The sequence below is a fragment of the Bombina bombina genome, chromosome 1 (assembly GCF_027579735.1).
Source record: "Bombina bombina isolate aBomBom1 chromosome 1, aBomBom1.pri, whole genome shotgun sequence".
In the NCBI taxonomy this organism is placed as follows: Eukaryota; Metazoa; Chordata; class Amphibia; order Anura; family Bombinatoridae; genus Bombina; species Bombina bombina.
This window is the reverse complement of record NC_069499.1, coordinates 1,415,684,723-1,415,704,573: the sequence shown is the minus strand read 5'-3', so window position 1 is coordinate 1,415,704,573 and position 19,851 is coordinate 1,415,684,723. Positions and strand designations below refer to the sequence as shown.

Below are 19,851 nucleotides of genomic sequence, written 5' to 3'. Positions count from 1 at the left end.
ACCCCCCCCTCATGTATCCTTTTCACCCACCTCCCTCTTTCCCTCTCCTTAACCCTCATCAAGGTTTTCTTGATTCTCAATCATTATGACCCACTTCCCCCCATACCTTTAGACTTGTCGGTCATGGATTAAGACTTGACAAGTCAGACTCACACTCAACAATCTATTACAACCCAAGATGTTTATTTTCACTTTAGATGTATTCAACTTTATTCTTTGTTCGTGAATGTCAATTTTTTGCCTTGGAGCTGCGTCTCCTTGTTTTTTGTACATCTATCTTTTGGTTTTCCAATAAATATTTTAAAACTTAAAAAAAAAATAAAAAAAAATAGCAAAGCACTGAATGAGAGTCTGACATGATCTTTCAACACTTCTCACTCAGACCTGGCCCCAGAAACAATATTAGGATCACTTTGGATAGTAAAGGTATAAAAAGCACTAAATTTAGCGCACTCAATTCTATAGTGGCATCCAGAAGGCAGATTATCATCTCAAGGAGCCAGCTGCGCTAAGATGACACTCCCTTAGTGTAGCCCTTGGCCCTCACATCAACGGCCTCTCCACTCCTAGTGGGCCGGATGCCTCCAATATCCAAAAAAAGCGCAGTTTAAAGCACGCCTTGGGACATAACATCCTTTTTTTTTCTTTTTTTTTTAATTAATTTTTTTATTGAGGCAAAGAAAACAGATACAGCATATGCAAAATAAAGGGCAATATCTCAAAAGCAATAATACAGTTTTACAGTCACATACAACAGCATATCACTTAGTAAGGACTTCGCCAGGGCAGAACATTACCCTTCATCAATGCCTCTCATTTTAATATTTAAACTCTCCAGTGTCATCGATGTTATAGAGATCCACTCAAGGGATCTGAAAACTAAAACATAGTTGAAGACATATCGTAATACCTCATAAAGTCTATAACATTAGTTACGAAACTAAGAAAATTATGAGCGTAATCTAATCTTGATTGAACATCGTATAAACATCTAGAGATATGAGTAGGTCTGGGAAACTAAAACTGACATTGAAGGAGATCATAAAAATAAACATGACACTCTTAAATATACAAATAATAAACACTATGTCAGAACAAGACTGCAGGAATTGTTTCATAGAGTAATCTAAGTACTAATATGGATGGAAGTAGAACTGTGTACATTACTGTGGCTTACATACAATCAAAGAAACTAAAAATATAGAGGTTACAAGTTCTAAGGTTTACAATTTAGGATGATATAAAGAGCAACCAGGATTGCAAGATTCAGGAGTCGCCTGAGGGCGGTTAAATGAGTACATCAACCCAGTGGGTAATCGTTGTTTCAAATACCAGTTATTATTTTAAGGTTACAAATCTTGGTAAGCCTGGCTAGAGCTTGTTGGCGAGGGAGTTACCACGTCACCCATAAGCAGTCATATACATCAAGTTTATAGCTAGTTCAAGGTAACCGGTATTCCTTATTCATTTTCCTGAAGAAACTGCCTTATCATCTACACCCGCCAGGTCTTCCCCCAGAGGGTGACTCTCTAAAGTGCATGGAAAACACATGTAGTTGCGGCAACTAAATCCTCTTGAACCTTAAACACCACAACATCAGTTCTAAAACTACAGCAGATATATATGTAGGTTAAGAGTTATACTAAAATTATAAGGAGAAACAAACTGCAGACATTAAGACACGTAAGAAAAGTCATGATGAAACTATCATTATTAAGATCCGGAGAGCCATTTTACACTACTATAGGTACAAGCTTTGGCAAAGGCTCTACGGACAGGGCAGAGACTGCATAACTCTGCTAAAAGGAAGTATAGAGGATAAATTATTTATCCCTTACCACACATACGTGTGTGTGTGTGGGGGGGGGGTTAGTGGGCGGATCCATAACTGGTAATGACATTCCCTTCATTAAGCAAATTATACACCTTAATTTACTCATGCTGTAAATACTCTCCCTCACAAAATAATACTCCCTTTCTGATGGGGACTACAATAATGCTAAGGGAACATTCTCAGTACAAATTATATGTGGCCAGGAATTCCAGAGTTTCACATAAGAAAGACGTTAGGGACAGTAAGTCTAGCATATGCCTATCTATGTAGTATAATTAACTGGATTACTAGCTAAATGTGATATAGTCTAAATAAGGGGCATATCAACCAAAGAGTTAGATATATATCATTAGTTAATACCTTAACATGCTATTCATGACGACCACTCAGAATTCAGAGCAGGATACACAAATATAACAGTTCCGTGTCCCGAAGCTAGACACAAATTTGAGTGATACCCAGGGAAATGTCAAGCTATACAGAAATAAACTGGCATATCACCCTGTAACATGATCACATGTCTTCCAGTAGTGCTATAACCACCACTCAACCTTTTTAGCTAGTGTGTATAGAGCAGGGCTAAATCTAAAGGGGCAACAGGGACTAAACATTATAATGGTTACAACCCTCTGTCAAGAACATTGCATGCTAGCAGGGAGTGATATTTGTACCCTCTAATGTAAAAGTCAGATGCAAAAAAAATGGGTGATACATAAGTGGTAAGCATCCATCGCAGAGCCTGTAGCTGGAAATACTTATTGTGGTAAAACATACAGTAATCCAGGCATTGTCCCAGCTAAGGCACAGATACTAGTAAACTAGCTTACATAGGATAGCAGTCAGAAGCAAAGAAATATGTTATGAACAGGAGTATGAGCTATACAAATAACAGTAAAATGCGCCAAATGATATGTAGGAGCATGAGGCAGTCCTCAACTGGGAATCCGACGGTATGTCTTCATTAATACATTGGGTATTAATCCATAGTAAAGAGGGAGCCTCCAAGAGGAAGAAACGTAATATTATAGTCTCTCACAGTCTCAATAAAACTGCTCAGATGCTCATAAATCCTGCTTGTAGAGTCTGCTTATCCTATTTGCATGCGGGCAAAACCATCAGCCTCCAAACGAGGCCAAACAGCCCAGAGATCCCAAGGGGAGTAATGGCACATAGTCCGGTGCATCCGAAGACTGGCAGTGTTCCCAGCAGAATTGTTGCGATAAGTCCGCAGAGCTGTTAACAGAGAGAAGCGTGCTTAGTAATGCGTGAGCGCTGCAATGCTCTACAGAGCCTGCTCCCATGTGCGAGTGGCCATACTGTATTTCCCCCCATATGTGCAAGCCGCTTGTGGCGGCAGAGGGAGAATGGAGCTCCATCTTGAGGCCCGTATCCACTGGCGTCAGTGATGAAGAGTACGCCTGGAGATCTGTAGGTGCTGTGTTACACTGTGACTCCGGTACTGCTTTGCGCTCCTCTGCAGCGGTATCGCGGCGTGTTCGCGCCACTTGAATTGTGACAATAAGAGCATCAAGTCTCTCGCACATCCTCTTCCCATACTCCTCCAGTAAATCTCTAATACCGGTATACAATACTTGGGTCTCCATGTAGGGCAGCAGTACACCATCCCCCAAAATGGCGCTGCAGTATGTGGCAGGGAGCTCCGCTACAGTTTTTCAGCTCAGCATTTTACCCACAACCACCAATTCTTTATTAGCATGTCCCAGGCTTCTTCCTGTGTTAATACCCAATATTCATGTTCAGGGTTCCTATTGCCAATAGGGGTATTTTGGAAACTGCATACACGGAGCTCCCAGAACATGCGACCATCTTGGTTGCTGGGTAACTCCGCCCCCCTCATAACATCCTTTTAACTGTCAAATTTGATAAGTGAAAAATTAGTCCATAATGTTGTTGATAAGTAACTTTGGATTGTGATTGCTTGGAACAGGACTATCCCATGATAAGTATGGTCTCTTTGGTCAACTGATAATTAGTTGCTGAGAAACAATGTAGAATGTGTGCATGTGATCACACAAAAGTGAAAAGTGCTCATCAACAGCTGCTGTTCTACTGATAATTAGCAAGCTATAGGTTCTGCAAAATGGTTAAACACATATTTAAGGTCAGCTCCAGAGAAGCATTGTAATACTGAGACCTAGCTCAACGTATCTGGTGAGCCAATGACAAGATGCTTATGTGAGTACCCACCAATCATGAGCTGGGTTCCAGTAGTACATTGCTGCTCCTTAGTCTACCTGGGTATGCTCTTCAACAAAAACAAAAACATCCATTTGATAACAGAAATAAATTGAAAAGTCTCTGTCTAAACTATGTTTTGCTTTTATGTCTCTTTAAATAGTGCTCAAGTTAATGATACAATATGTGTGATTACAATGCAACTTTAACTATCTTACTGAATGTTTTATTTTGCTTTATATCACCTTTCCCAGTAGCTGCAGACATTGGGGTCACTTGGACTTAGGCAGTCACCATGCTTCATCTGCATCAGCAGCCACAGTATAGATACAATGTTTAGCAGATGATAATTCTTCATTCTGAAAAACATGAGATAATAGAATTTTATCCAACATTCCCTTTAAAACAAGATTGTTTAGTGCCGTCTGTACAGAGTAATTGCAATAACTGTATTAACTCTTGGAAGGCCAGTAATTGAATTAAAAATACATTCCTCTACCAATCAGTATTCAGCTTGGATAAAAATACAGGAAGTACATCTGGAAAACAGGAAGTGACCAGGCAGAGGATGTTTTCTTACTGAGTACTGTATAGACTGATGAAAGTACTGGCTTTCTGTCAAAACATCTTCAATCAAACATAACATCCTCTGACAAATCAAAATAAGATAAGATAAAAGTAACAGAAAAGAAAGTGAGAAGAATACAAACAAAATTAGAAAAAAACCTTGAAAATAATATATATATATATATAAATATAAATAAAAAAGGTTTTGTCCACAGGGTTATTCACTAATGGTGGGATTGGATAAGGGTCACGTTACATGAAGCAAAGACACATTAAAAATATAATACCTTAAAAAGTAAAATTAGATTATAAATCAGATTTTAGATAAAAAGTACATAGGAAACTAGTTAACTGATTTTTCAATCCTAAATTATGTTCTTAAAATAAAAATGGTGCTAACACAAACCAACCAACCTTTGTGGCTGAGTATCAGGGACCCAGGAAGTTGACGGGGGCCCATCACCATTTTATGGGTGGAGTTGTGCTGGGAGGGATCATGGGTGGTTAATGGGCAGGATTGTGGGTGTGTCTGGTGGTCAGTGGGTGTGTCTGACAGTTTGTGGGCGTGTCTGAGTGTTCCATGGGTGGGACTAAGAGAAATTCTGCAAATAAGGACAAATGAATGTCTCAGAGGAACAGTAGGACAGAGCTCAGAATCAGTTGAGAGTTCTGCACACAAAGCCTTGATGGGCTAGATGAGTTCCTTGGACCATAGTTTGTGTAGCCCTGTTTTAATCCATCTCAATATATACATAAAAAGAACATAATTTGTTTTGCCAAGATTACCAATGCAAAATTAGGCATGGTTATATTGATATAAGTACTTAAAGAAAAGCATCACTGAAACTCAAAAATCAGTCTAAATACTAAACAATGTGAATATCTTTTTTGATTATTGCTTTGAGTATGATTATTGAATAAATTCTTGAAAATAAGAACTCTTCAAAGCTGAAAATGAAAGCATTTTCCAAAATAAATGTGTCAGAATAATGGGGCGTGACATTGGGGAAGGTAATAAACTCAGGAGTAATTTACAGGGGGCCCTCTTTACAGGAATGTTGGTTGATTCATGAAATTAACTCCCATTAGAGGTGGTAAGAAACAACTGTAAAGAAAATAAAAAACACCTGGGATTTGTATAACTCTATAATTAAAAGAAATTTAGCTTACAGTTAGAAGGAAATGTGGGCAAACTCTATGAGGCTTCTGGTTATTATCTGCTGTCAATCAATGTTTCTGGTACATGTTAAAAAAAGAGAGAGGAAGCATTTCTCTTTCTGTTCACTAAAACAAAATAAGAAAATAGACGGTCTTTGCATGCACCATGAGAGAATATTAGGGAAATAAAAATGGATCCACTTTTATTAATAATGTCTAAACCTTTTGTGAACTCGGGGGCGTATTTTTAAAATGTTTCCCAAATTTTATTTCAAAATAATACACTATGACTTTGCCTAATAAAACCCAGGGAATGAGTCTTGATCCAGTTACACATACATTAAACATTTCAAATGTATTTGAGTGAGGAGCAATTGGCTCATAGTTCTCTGTAAAGCAATTATGTCTTGAGACCACCCAGCCTAACAGGACAGAATTACTGTGTCATGCTAGAGACAGCAGCAAGATGTATCCATTCTGAAAAGCTAGGTAATATTTCCCAGATGTAGGGAAGCCGTTGCAGGGTGCAGGTCCTGGGGGTAGAAGAGGGATTGTGAGTTTGTTTAAAAGCATCTTTTTTTTTAATCTATCTTGGATGTGTGCCTGTATCTTTCAAAGGTACACAGAGGAGTGGCAAACAGTTCATTGTGTGTGGGAGGACAGACAATACCCTTGCAAGCTGCTGTATAATACTGACTCTGCATTTTAGTAATTGGATACAATCATTTCCAAATGTCATCAATGTTGTTTAGTGCTTATTTACTGTCACTTTGCCACATTATTTTGTGTGTGTGTTAAAGGGACATGAAACACATTTATTTATTTCTTTCATGATTTGGATAGAGCATACAGTTTTAAACAACTTTGCAATTTTCTTCTATTATCAAATTTGCTTAATTTTCTTGATATTCTTTGATGAAGGAGCAGCAATGCAGTACCGGAAGCTGGCTGAAAACACTGAGGGCTCAGTTCTAAAAAGCTCTCTGGCTGGTAAGGTTCTATAAGAATGCTCACCATTCCTTCTTTATCCCTGGTGACATTATATAAAGTCACTTTTTTACCCAGAAAACAATGTGTCTGGCATTTTCAGATGGGGAGGAGATGGATGCATTACAAAAATGCACAATTAAATTCGTAATTTAAAAATCATATGAATAATTGAAGCATTCACACAGAAATATTCAGGAAAACATTGTATTGTTAAGGTGCATCAAAAATTGTAACACAATTGTTCACTAAAATCTTAATTTTTTCAGAAAGTAAAATTTGTATTTAAATTACACAGAAATAAATTGCATTAAAGGGACAGTCAACACCAGAATTGTTGTTTTAAAAGATAGATAATCCCTTAAATTACCCATTCCCCAGTTTTGCATAACCAACACAGATTTAATAATACACTTTTTACCTCTGTAATTACCTTGTATCTAAGCCTCTGCAGACTGCCCCCTTATTTCAGTTCTTTTGACAGACTTGCATTTTAGCCAATCGGTGCTCCCTCCTCTGTAAATTCACGTGCATGAACTCAATGTCATCTATATGAAACACATGAACTAATTCCCTCTAGTGGTAAAAAAAACTGTCAAATTCATTTAGATTAGAGGCGGCCTTCAAGGTCTAAGAAATTAGCATATGAACCTCCTAGGTTTAGCTTTCAACTAAGAATACCAAGAGAACAAAGCAAAATTGGTGATAAAAGTACATTGGAATTTTTGTTTAAAATTGCACGCTCTATTGGAATCATGAAAGTTTTTTTGGACTTGACTGTCCCTTTAAATATGCTCATAAGAAATTGTAATTTAAGTACACTTAATGTGCAAAAAACACATAGAAATTCGTATTTATAGGTACTAAATAGTTGTTTTTTAATAAAATGTACTGTACATAGGTGTGCCATGTAAACATTTCCTCCCTACAGAAGTTGTTTTTTTCTAGCAACTTAAAAGGTGACAAACTTTTAACAAAATACTCAAATTAATTAACTAAGCATACGAAAATAAAAGCGAATTTAAGTTGCAGTACACTGAAAACATTATTTGATTTGTATTAGGCATAATATTAAAGTTTAAACATAGAGTCCTCATTATTTCTATTGGAGACATTTCGCCACTCACAGAGACAGCCCCCTTTTTTTTTATAGACTTCAATGGACAGCGAAAAGTGGAAAAATAATAACCTACTCTAATACACTAACCTCTAACATCCGTAATCTTACACCCCCTAAGTTACCAAAAAACTACCATTAAATAAAGATAAAAAACTAACATTACATAAAATAAAAAAAACCCTAACATTACAGAAAATAAGCAAAACATTACCAAAATTAACCCCCCCCCCACAGTTATGCCTATTCTAAAACTAAAATCCCTCTTAAAAAAACACCCCAAAATAAAAAAAAACCTAATCTAACAGATTTAAGTTAGGGGGTGTTAGGGTTAGATTTAGGTTTAGGGGTTAATAAATTTAATATAGTGGCGGCGACGTTGGGGATGGCAGATTAGGGGTTAATAACATAATGTAGGTGGCGGCGGTGTAGGGGGACAGATTAGGGGTTAATAAGTATAATGTAGGTGGTGGCAGTGTAGGGGGGGCAGATTAGGGGTTAATAAGTATAATGTAGGTGGCGGTGGTGTAGGGGCAGCAGATTAGGGTTTAATAAGTATAATGTAGGTGGCGGTGGTGTAGGGGGTGGCAGATTAGGGGTGTTTAGACTCGGGGGTTATGTTAGGGTGATAGGTGTAAAAACGTAACTTTATTCTCCCATAGGAATCAATGGGATATCGGGCAGCAGCAAACATGAGCTTTCGCTGCTTTCAGACTCCCATTTATTCCTATGGCATCCGCCGCCTCCAGGGATTGAAAACCAGGTACGCTGGGCTGGAATAGTGCCGAGCGTACCTGGTAGAAATTTGTTAACTTGCAAAAGTAGTCAGATAGTGCCAAATTTGTATTCGGAACATCTGTAATGACGTAAGCATCGATCTGTGTCGGACTTTCACTGTGATCGTTACGTCACAAAATTCTACTATTGCCGGACTGTAGCCTTTGATAAATAAGGCGAATCAGGCTCGCCACAAATACGCTGCGGAATTCCAGCGTATTTGCGGTTGCCGGCTTGATAAATAGGGGCCTTAGTGTGCAGCGGTGACCGCATGAAGACAGGTCGGGTAGAAGATAAAGAAGGAAGAAGACTGGCCCAGCGGAGCTTCAACATTGATGAAAGAGGAGGAGTACCACCGGAGGTGATCACCTAGGAGCCGGATTCAAGTTTTGTGAGTACCAATTTTGCAGTTTTTTTCGTTTTAGATTAGGGTACAAAAGAGCTGAGATAACTGAAAACAGTTAAGTTACTTTAGGGCACTGCCCTACCAAATGCCCTTGTCAGGGCAATGCCCAACCAAATCTTCTTTTTAGGGCATCATTTTTTTGGATAGGGTTTTCTTTAAATTAGTTTTTTGGGCAGCAAAATAGAGTGACTTTAGGGCAATACCCTACCAAATGCCCTTATCAGGGAAATTATTAGAGTAGGTATTTTTGATAGACTTTTCTTTTTTGGTGAGGGATTACTTTTATTGTAGAATGGGGCAAAGTCACTTTAGGGCAATGCCCTACAAAAAGCCCTGCTAAGGTCTATTGCTATAGTAACTTTTAGTGTTAGACTTGTTTGTTTTTTTTATTTTGGGGTGTTTTTTTTAATGATTTTTTATTTTATGAAATTAGTTTTTTTTGCTGTAATTTTATTTTTTTTATTTTTATGTATTGGCAGTTTTTTTTGTGTGGTAACTTTTAGGTTAGGGGTGTAGTTTGCAATTGGGTTGTGGCAGTCTAGGCATTAATAGTGTATTGGTTAGTTGCCATGTATGTGTGCTTACTTTGCGATGTGCAGGTGTGGAAGTTTAGGGATTAATAGTGTAGTGTGATGCTTTGTGAAGTGGGGGTATGATGATTTAGGGGTTAATAGTGTAGCGGGTTTGTTGCAATATGGGGGTTTGGTGGTTTAGGGGTTAAAAGTGTAGTGGAGTAGTTTGTGGTGGGCTATGTGGTGGTTTAGGTGTTAACAATGTAGTTTTGTGCAACTTTTTCCTCCAGCCAAACTCTTGACGTAAACTTTCAAGTTGCAAAAAAAGTTTGAACATTAAACAAGATTGCGTTTGAGTGATCACATACACAGAAACTCGCGATCACATTTACGCTCCTCACTCTAATGATAGCGTACCACTTGTAATCTAACCCATACTATTCATGCTCAGCAATCACTTGGTTAAGCTATGGATTTTATTCACTAAAGCTCCTTGAACCAAACAAGCTTTATTAAATAACATAGGAATTGTAGTTGTTTTAGCCACTGTCCATTGCAAAAGTTCTTAGTAATCTTAATACAGATACAAGTCAAAATTGTTTTTGGAGGAATTATGCAAATGTCAGTGCAAAACAATGCGAAATTCCCTTGGTATTTAAGCATTGCAATGTCTGAAAACCTGAAGATGCAAATGGTCTCCCAAGGAGAGTTTAAGAACTTACAAAAATCACATCTGGAGTAATTCAGGGGGAGCGGCGTTCAGGGATAGACCCTCTGGACTTGATTATAGTCTCTGAATGAAAAAGGCCAACCCATATAATTTTGTATGCTTTAAATCAACTGCTTTAAATGACTGGAAACAGGAAACAGCCCTTTCCAAGCTCTAGTTAGCAGCTGGAAGTAGTGTGGGAAAAGTGATTTTATATCCTCCTCGAATCTCCTTATCTTTCCTGCTATCTATGTGAGGTGATCAGTTTCACATCATTCATACTAAAGAAACAATACAGTATCGCTAATTTATACTTTACATTTAAAAGCCACGCAACTCCTGTATGTGATACATTAAAAACAATGGTAATCAGTAAAAAATGTTTCAATCCTTTAAGGACCACTCAATACAGTAGACTTACATAATTAAAAAGGGCATAATAAAAAGATAACGCATTCGCATTTACTCTAAATTTATATTAAGCAGTAGATTTTTTTTCCTGACAAATGTATTTTTTTCCATTTTCTGGCCCCCTGTATCATGTGATGGACATTAGCCAATCATAGACTAGTATACGTATACCCTTTGAGCTTGTGCACATGCTCAGTAGGAGTTGGTGTCCCAGAATGTGTGTGTATAAAAAGACTGTGCAAAATTTGATAGTGAAAATAAACTAGAAAGTGTCTTAAGACTGCATGCTCTATCTGAATCATAAAAAGTTTATTTTGACTTGAGTGTCCCTTTAAGAAAAATTATCTATGTAAAATCACAGGGTGTCTAAACACATGCAGAGACAGAACAACAGGGGAGCTCTCTAGTCCTGCACTCACTTAATATTCTGCTATTACTGCCCCCCCCTGATTTGTAGATTTGTTAACCACACCAAACGTTTTCATTACCCTCTCCCATCATGTCTTTACAAACAGGAAGGCAGCACTACATCTCACTGGGCCCTACAGCAAAGGCTGTGAAGGGCCCTTTCTTGCTGTTTGCAATAAGCAGAAGTTGAGCCGGTGTTCTGTTGAAAATAGCTATCTTATCAAGATTAGCTACCTTGACGTGCGCATGCTCACAATTACGTTATTGCATTTCACAGATGTTTCCAAAAAATCTTTGGAATGCAATTATGTAATTTTAAGCATGCGCACATCCTCCGGTAGCTAATCTCGAAAGGGATTAAAATTAGTCTCCTATTCAATCTTAAAGCAGCGATATCCATGAGTGCATGCATAGTTTAAGCTGTTGGTAGCTAATTCCGACAGTGTCTTTTTTATTCTGTTACCCAACATTAAAACTTTTGATTACACAGTACATTTCGACATAGCACTGTAAAATATCCTGTGCTATGTGCAAAAGTAGGGTGCAAACAAAAGTTTTAATGTCAATGGACCCGTTGCATGCATGACCAGTCAACAGCCTTGGGTAACAGAATTAGAAAACACACTGAATTAGCTGGCAACAGCTAAAACTATACATGCGCGCATAGACATTGTTGCTTTATGATTGAATAGTGTGCGCATGCTATAATTACGTAATTCCATTCCAAAGATTCTTTTGAAACATTGCCCAGACCTTGCCTATCGAATGCCCTGCCTTCTGTTCAAACTCTAAATTCCAGTTTTGTTTCGCCATGATATTATCATTTGCATACAAAGAGAGAAGCGCTCTACCAGGAACGAACAACAGCTCAGTGGCTTGTTCTATGGCGATTTACCACCCGGAAGCAGCCTCTTTTAGACCAGTGTGCTTTTCACAGAAGAAAACTTTCCTGAAGTATATCAGTCTGATCCCGCCAAGTAAGGTCAGTCCAGCCCCGAAATACCAGGCAATTCTCCTCTGAACAAGGAACATGACAACCCCAGACGATCGTTTCGGCCTCCTATGGGCCTCGTCAGTGAGGTGCAGCCACATTCCTCTAAGCACACTGGGCAAGGAGTCCACGTCTGGTTTCCCCCATCACCCATAGGGAGACTTCCCCAGGGTCATAATAATTTGCATACAAAGAGAGAAGCGCTCTACCAGGAACGAACAACAGCTCAGTGGCTTGTTCTATGGCGATTTACCACCCGGAAGCAGCCTCTTTTAGACCAGTGTGCTTTTCACAGAAGAAAACTTTCCTGAAGTATATCAGTCTGATCCCGCCAAGTAAGGTCAGTCCAGCCCCGAAATACCAGGCAATTCTCCTCTGAACAAGGAACATGACAACCCCAGACTATCGCTTCGGCCTCCTATGGGCCTCGTCAGTGAGGTGCAGCCACATTCATCTAAGCACACTGGGCAAGGAGTCCACGTCTGGTTTCCCCCATCACCCATAGGGAGACTTCCCCAGGGTCATAATAATTTGCATACAAAGAGAGAAGCGCTCTACCAGGAACGAACAACAGCTCAGTGGCTTGTTCTATGGCGATTTACCACCCGGAAGCAGCCTCTTTTAGACCAGTGTGCTTTTCACATGTTCCTTGTTCAGAGGAGAATTGCCTGGTATTTCGGGGCTGGACTGACCTTACTTGGCGGGATCAGACTGATATATTTCAGGAAAGTTTTCTTCTGTGAAAAGCACACTGGTCTAAAAGAGGCTGCTTCCGGGTGGTAAATCGCCATAGAACAAGCCACTGAGCTGTTGTTCGTTCCTGGTAGAGCGCTTCTCTCTGTATGCAAATTATTATGACCCTAGGGAAGTCTCCCTATGGGTGATGGGGGAAACCAGACGTGGACTCCTTGCCCAGTGTGCTTAGAGGAATGTGGCTGCACCTCACTGACGAGGCCCATAGGAGGCCGAAACGATCGTCTGGGGTTGTCATGTTCCTTGTTCAGAGGAGAATTGCCTGGTATTTCGGGGCTGGACTGACCTTACTTGGCGGGATCAGACTGATATATTTCAGGAAAGTTTTCTTCTGTGAAAAGCACACTGGTCTAAAAGAGGCTGCTTCCGGGTGGTAAATCGCCATAGAACAAGCCACTGAGCTGTTGTTCGTTCCTGGTAGAGCGCTTCTCTCTGTATGCAAATTATTATGACCCTAGGGAAGTCTCCCTATGGGTGATGGGGGAAACCAGACGTGGACTCCTTGCCCAGTGTGCTTAGAGGAATGTGGCTGCACCTCACTGACGAGGCCCATAGGAGGCCGAAACGATCGTCTGGGGTTGTCATGTTCCTTGTTCAGAGGAGAATTGCCTGGTATTTCGGGGCTGGACTGACCTTACTTGGCGGGATCAGACTGATATATTTCAGGAAAGTTTTCTTCTGTGAAAAGCACACTGGTCTAAAAGAGGCTGCTTCCGGGTGGTAAATCGCCATAGAACAAGCCACTGAGCTGTTGTTCGTTCCTGGTAGAGCGCTTCTCTCTGTATGCAAATTATTATGACCCTAGGGAAGTCTCCCTATGGGTGATGGGGGAAACCAGACGTGGACTCCTTGCCCAGTGTGCTTAGAGGAATGTGGCTGCACCTCACTGACGAGGCCCATAGGAGGCCGAAACGATCGTCTGGGGTTGTCATGTTCCTTGTTCAGAGGAGAATTGCCTGGTATTTCGGGGCTGGACTGACCTTACTTGGCGGGATCAGACTGATATATTTCAGGAAAGTTTTCTTCTGTGAAAAGCACACTGGTCTAAAAGAGGCTGCTTCCGGGTGGTAAATCGCCATAGAACAAGCCACTGAGCTGTTGTTCGTTCCTGGTAGAGCGCTTCTCTCTTTGTATGCAAATTATTATGACCCTAGGGAAGTCTCCCTATGGGTGATGGGGGAAACCAGGCGTGGACTCCTTGCCCAGTGTGCTTAGAGGAATGTGGCTGCACCTCACTGACGAGGCCCATAGGAGGCCGAAACGATCGTCTAGGGTTGTCATGTTCCTTGTTCAGAGGAGAATTGCCTGGTATTTCGGGGCTGGACTGACCTTACTTGGCGGGATCAGACTGATATATTTCAGGAAAGTTTTCTTCTGTGAAAAGCACACTGGTCTAAAAGAGGCTGCTTCCGGGTGGTAAATCGCCATAGAACAAGCCACTGAGCTGTTGTTCGTTCCTGGTAGAGCGCTTCTCTCTGTATGCAAATTATTATGACCCTAGGGAAGTCTCCCTATGGGTGATGGGGGAAACCAGACGTGGACTCCTTGCCCAGTGTGCTTAGAGGAATGTGGCTGCACCTCACTGACGAGGCCCATAGGAGGCCGAAACGATCGTCTGGGGTTGTCATGTTCCTTGTTCAGAGGAGAATTGCCTGGTATTTCGGGGCTGGACTGACCTTACTTGGCGGGATCAGACTGATATATTTCAGGAATTTTTCTTCTGTGAAAAGCACACTGGTCTAAAAGAGGCTGCTTCCGGGTGGTAAATCGCCATAGAACAAGCCACTGAGCTGTTGTTCGTTCCTGGTAGAGCGCTTCTCTCTGTATGCAAATTATTATGACCCTAGGGAAGTCTCCCTATGGGTGATGGGGGAAACCAGACGTGGACTCCTTGCTCAGTGTGCTTAGAGGAATGTGGCTGCACCTCACTGACGAGGCCCATAGGAGGCCGAAACGATCGTCTGGGGTTGTCATGTTCCTTGTTCAGAGGAGAATTGCCTGGTATTTCGGGGCTGGACTGACCTTACTTGGCGGGATCAGACTGATATACTTCAGGAAAGTTTTCTTCTGTGAAAAGCACACTGGTCTAAAAGAGGCTGCTTCCGGGTGGTAAATCGCCATAGAACAAGCCACTGAGCTGTTGTTCGTTCCTGGTAGAGCGCTTCTCTCTGTATGCAAATTATTATGACCCTAGGGAAGTCTCCCTATGGGTGATGGGGGAAACCAGACGTGGACTCCTTGCCCAGTGTGCTTAGAGGAATGTGGCTGCACCTCACTGACGAGGCCCATAGGAGGCCGAAACGATCGTCTGGGGTTGTCATGTTCCTTGTTCAGAGGAGAATTGCCTGGTATTTCGGGGCTGGACTGACCTTACTTGGCTGGATTAGACTGATATATTTCAGGAAAGTTTTCTTCTGTGAAAAGCACACTGGTCTAAAAGAGGCTGCTTCCGGGTGGTAAATCGCCATAGAACAAGCCACTGAGCTGTTGTTCGTTCCTGGTAGAGCGCTTCTCTCTGTATGCAAATTATTATGACCCTAGGGAAGTCTCCCTATGGGTGATGGGGGAAACCAGACGTGGACTCCTTGCCCAGTGTGCTTAGAGGAATGTGGCTGCACCTCACTGACGAGGCCCATAGGAGGCCGAAACGATCGTCTGGGGTTGTCATGTTCCTTGTTCAGAGGAGAATTGCCTGGTATTTCGGGGCTGGACTGACCTTACTTGGCGGGATCAGACTGATATATTTCAGGAAAGTTTTCTTCTGTGAAAAGCACACTGGTCTAAAAGAGGCTGCTTCCGGGTGGTAAATCGCCATAGAACAAGCCACTGAGCTGTTGTTCGTTCCTGGTAGAGCGCTTCTCTCTGTATGCAAATTATTATGACCCTAGGGAAGTCTCCCTATGGGTGATGGGGGAAACCAGACGTGGACTCCTTGCCCAGTGTGCTTAGAGGAATGTGGCTGCACCTCACTGACGAGGCCCATAGGAGGTTGAAACGATCGTCTGGGGTTGTCATGTTCCTTGTTCAGAGGAGAATTGCCTGGTATTTCGGGGCTGGACTGACCTTACTTGGCGGGATCAGACTGATATATTTCAGGAAAGTTTTCTTCTGTGAAAAGCACACTGGTCTAAAAGAGGCTGCTTCCGGGTGGTAAATCGCCATAGAACAAGCCACTGAGCTGTTGTTCGTTCCTGGTAGAGCGCTTCTCTCTGTATGCAAATTATTATGACCCTAGGGAAGTCTCCCTATGGGTGATGGGGGAAACCAGACGTGGACTCCTTGCCCAGTGTGCTTAGAGGAATGTGGCTGCACCTCACTGACGAGGCCCATAGGAGGTTGAAACGATCGTCTGGGGTTGTCATGTTCCTTGTTCAGAGGAGAATTGCCTGGTATTTCGGGGCTGGACTGACCTTACTTGGCGGGATCAGACTGATATATTTCAGGAAAGTTTTCTTCTGTGAAAAGCACACTGGTCTAAAAGAGGCTGCTTCCGGGTGGTAAATCGCCATAGAACAAGCCACTGAGCTGTTGTTCGTTCCTGGTAGAGCGCTTCTCTCTGTATGCATGATATTATCATACCTACCTTTTCTTTGGACATTACTTCTTCAAATTCCATTCAAGCTATTTAGAAGGTATTTTAGGAGTCACTACAATCTGCTCCACTTATGTTTGCCAAACCTACTTTGTAGGGATGTAGTTCATCATGATTACAGTGTTAGTAACAAAGTTTGGCTATCTACTAAAAACCTATTTCTGCCCACTATGTCCAAGAAACTAGTGACCCACTACATCAGTCCTTTATCCCTACTCAAATTAGTCCCTTGACCTTTAAAATGAAACCTTTGTTTTAACGGAGCCACCTAATATTTTATCTTTAATTTTTAAACCTTATTGGCCAGCTTTCACAGCTCCCCTCCCTCCTATGGGGCCTATTTATTAAAGGTCTTGCGGTCCTGATCCGACAGTGCGGATCAGGTCCGCAAGACCTTGTTGAATGCGTAGAGCAGTACACTCTCCGCATTTAACATTGCACCAGCAGCTCACAAGAGACTCGTGGCCAATCGGCCGCCAGCAGGGAGGTGTCAAATAAACCCGATCGTACTCGATTGGGTTGATTTTCGGCGATTCCTGTCCGCCTCATCAGAGCAGGCAGACAGGGTTATGGAGCAGCAGTCTTTAGACCAGCGCCAGAAACACGGGCCCACAAGCTTCGTTCGGAGCTTGATAAATGGGCCCCTATGTCTCTATAATTGTTATTGATGCAACTGAGGTTGGGCCCCTTCTTTATTCACACATACATGCAGAATGTATAGAGTATGTGTGGAAAAGATTTGAAGCTGGGAATGTCCCCAATGTCCTGGGCCTCTTATTGGGCTCATCCCTCTCTTTCATGTATACCTTTACATAGAAAGCAGTAGTACTTGACTTCTATATCCCCATGAACCTGTGACAGAAATTAATATTGATACTTGACAAAAATGAATTTCTTCACACTCAATGTGGTAGGGTGGTGTAATGACCACCTGTATGGACAGTCTAACTACAGTCTAAATAAAAACAACAAACAGAGCTGGTACTTTTATAATAGAGATATTCATGTTTTTCCTATACATTATGAGATACTCCTATCCCTAAGACTACGCACTGCCACACAAATGCCCCTACCACTTCATTAACCAAAGTAGATCATAGTAGTCCCAATAATTATTATTATTATCAGGTAATTGTAGAGCGCCAACAGATTCCGCAGCGCTGTAAACATAGTCGGATAATTCTCTTTAGCTTCTGTGCTAAAATCATCCTTTATAATTAAACCTTAAATGTGAACACCAATCAAGTACATTCATTCTCTCCTAGTCCAATGGCTAATAAACTTTTATTCCTAGGGCCCTATCTTACTAACCACCCCCCCCCCCTTCAGCACCAGTGTACCACAAAGTGTATTTTTCTTATGTATTACAAATTACAGCAAAGTCTTAAAGCTTGAAAACATGTGAAATCTCAGCATCTTCTAGACCGTTTAAACTTAAGAAAAGTGGATTTCTCAGATATCCTCTCCATGGAAATCCTTACTTCCAGCTGGCAATTTAAATGACAGAGAATCTGAAGGTCACTGAGTGGATAATATCCCAAGTCAAAGGATTGTTTAAATAGACAGTCCTAATAAGAAAGTGATTTTCATGGGCTTACAACACAAGAAAGTGTAATTAGATTGTAATGACAGCATAACGTCCTTAATGCTCCCAATATAAAATGTGTCACATTTCAACAATGATTACAAACAAAAAGTACAATACCCATAGCAGTGAAGAAAGCAATACAGGATACTGGTTACTAGCTGTCTAGAGCATAATTATATAGAAGATGATGCAGCATTCAGATTATATAAACCCATTCCCATAAATCGCAAACAGGATCATTTAAATTCTGTGTTTCTATTAAACAATTCTGATGCTGCCAAATATAAACTAATTAGTTTTCCTACAAATCTGAGGGAAACTGTAGCTATAGCAATTTCCAGTAAGCATAATTGTCATGAATATCTCATTATTTAGATGCTAATGGGTTAATTCTCTTTAGCTTCTGTGCTAAAAACATTTGTTTTTTCAGAAGAAATGTGTTGATGTGTTTTCCTTTAGATAAGCCAGAGCCCTCATAAATAGTTTGTAAGATCCACAATAGAGAACGTTATGGTCTAATTGGTCATTTTATTGCCCCAACCTTTCAGCAAAGGGAATGATAGAACACAGTGCTTCTATCCAGGAACTAGCCTGAGATCATTGACAAGACAACCAGCCTTGCAAATAAATATAATGTTATAAGTCATTATGCCTCAGAAACATAAATAATGCAAAATATATGGTGTTTGGTATGAAAATACTTCTAATGACATCAAAAAGGGATTGCCTATCTGTGTGTAGGGGTTAGATATACATAACAGAAGTTATAAGGTGTTCTATAATTTCAGCTAAAGACTCTGAACTTTATGACATGTCGTAAAAAGAGGGGAGTGGATATTTCTGGCCCATCTGTAAGAAGGTTGGGTCAAGGTTGGACCCGTTGCACAGTGTGCCTAGAGGGATATGGCTGCACCTCAGTGACAAGACCCACACTAGGCCGAAACGTACGTCTAGGGTTTTGCCCTTTCTCTCGTTCAGAGAGGGATTGCCTGGTATTTGGGGACTGGACTGTACTGTTAAGTCAGGATCAGACTGATATGCTATAGGAAAGTTCTTCTCTGTTATAGGCACATGTTGAGCAAAAAGAGACTGCTTCTTGGGTGGTAACTAGCTATAGAACAAGCTATTATGCTATTGTTCATTCCCAGGTTGAGCACTTCTCTCTTTTTATTCAAGCAATTTGATATCAGAGAAACAGGTATAAAATGTTGTGTCTAACAATACAACTTGTTCATTTACATGGGAGGCTGTTACAGCATGAGTGACCATTTTTTCTGGCCAATCTCCCTGGCACAGACATCTAAGCTCGTAAAGTTTAGGTCTGTTATTTCTCCGTTTTATTTTTAAATGTTTGTGTATAATTCTTATTTGTTAACATATTTGTATTAATTATGCATGCACTGTGCATCATCTTTTGCATAATAAATAATTCCTTTATTAAGCTTTTGCCTTTGTCTAATATTTGAACCACGTTACTGAAAGAGACTTGTAGTATTTATACTGTGATTTTAGATTTTTGCTAAATTGTAGTCTGTGATTTAATTTGCAAGTCTGGGTTTTCCTTAATAAATCTTAAGTGGTGGTAGCTTAGAGATAGTTTCGTGTGGGTGGCATTAAAGGGGAGTTTGGGCATTTCTTCTAAGTCTAGGACAGACTAGAGAGTGTTGTTAACCCTTGCCCCTAACTGAACCTTGCCTGAAGTGGCTGGACTGTGACAGATTGGTTTAAGTTGAAAGGGTCTGTTAACCCTTTCTGTGCCAAACAAGTGACCGGTGCAGGGTAGGTTAACCCTGGTCTTCACAATAATCTAGTAAAAGAAAATGGGTCATACCTAGGTATTCAAGG

The 19,851-nt window shown here is 40.7% G+C and overlaps 1 protein-coding gene across 1 annotated transcript in view; it reads right to left on the bottom strand.

The window, feature by feature from the left end:
* The window catches only part of PEAR1 (platelet endothelial aggregation receptor 1), a 281,847-nt gene that overhangs the window by 156,407 nt on the left and 105,589 nt on the right, over window positions 1-19,851 (bottom strand). Inside the window, exon 2 of the mRNA XM_053705337.1 lies at window positions 4,276-4,389. Coding sequence (XP_053561312.1) covers window positions 4,276-4,388 — 113 coding nt within the window. The 5' untranslated portion in view covers window position 4,389. The remainder of the gene's footprint in view (window positions 1-4,275; window positions 4,390-19,851) is intronic.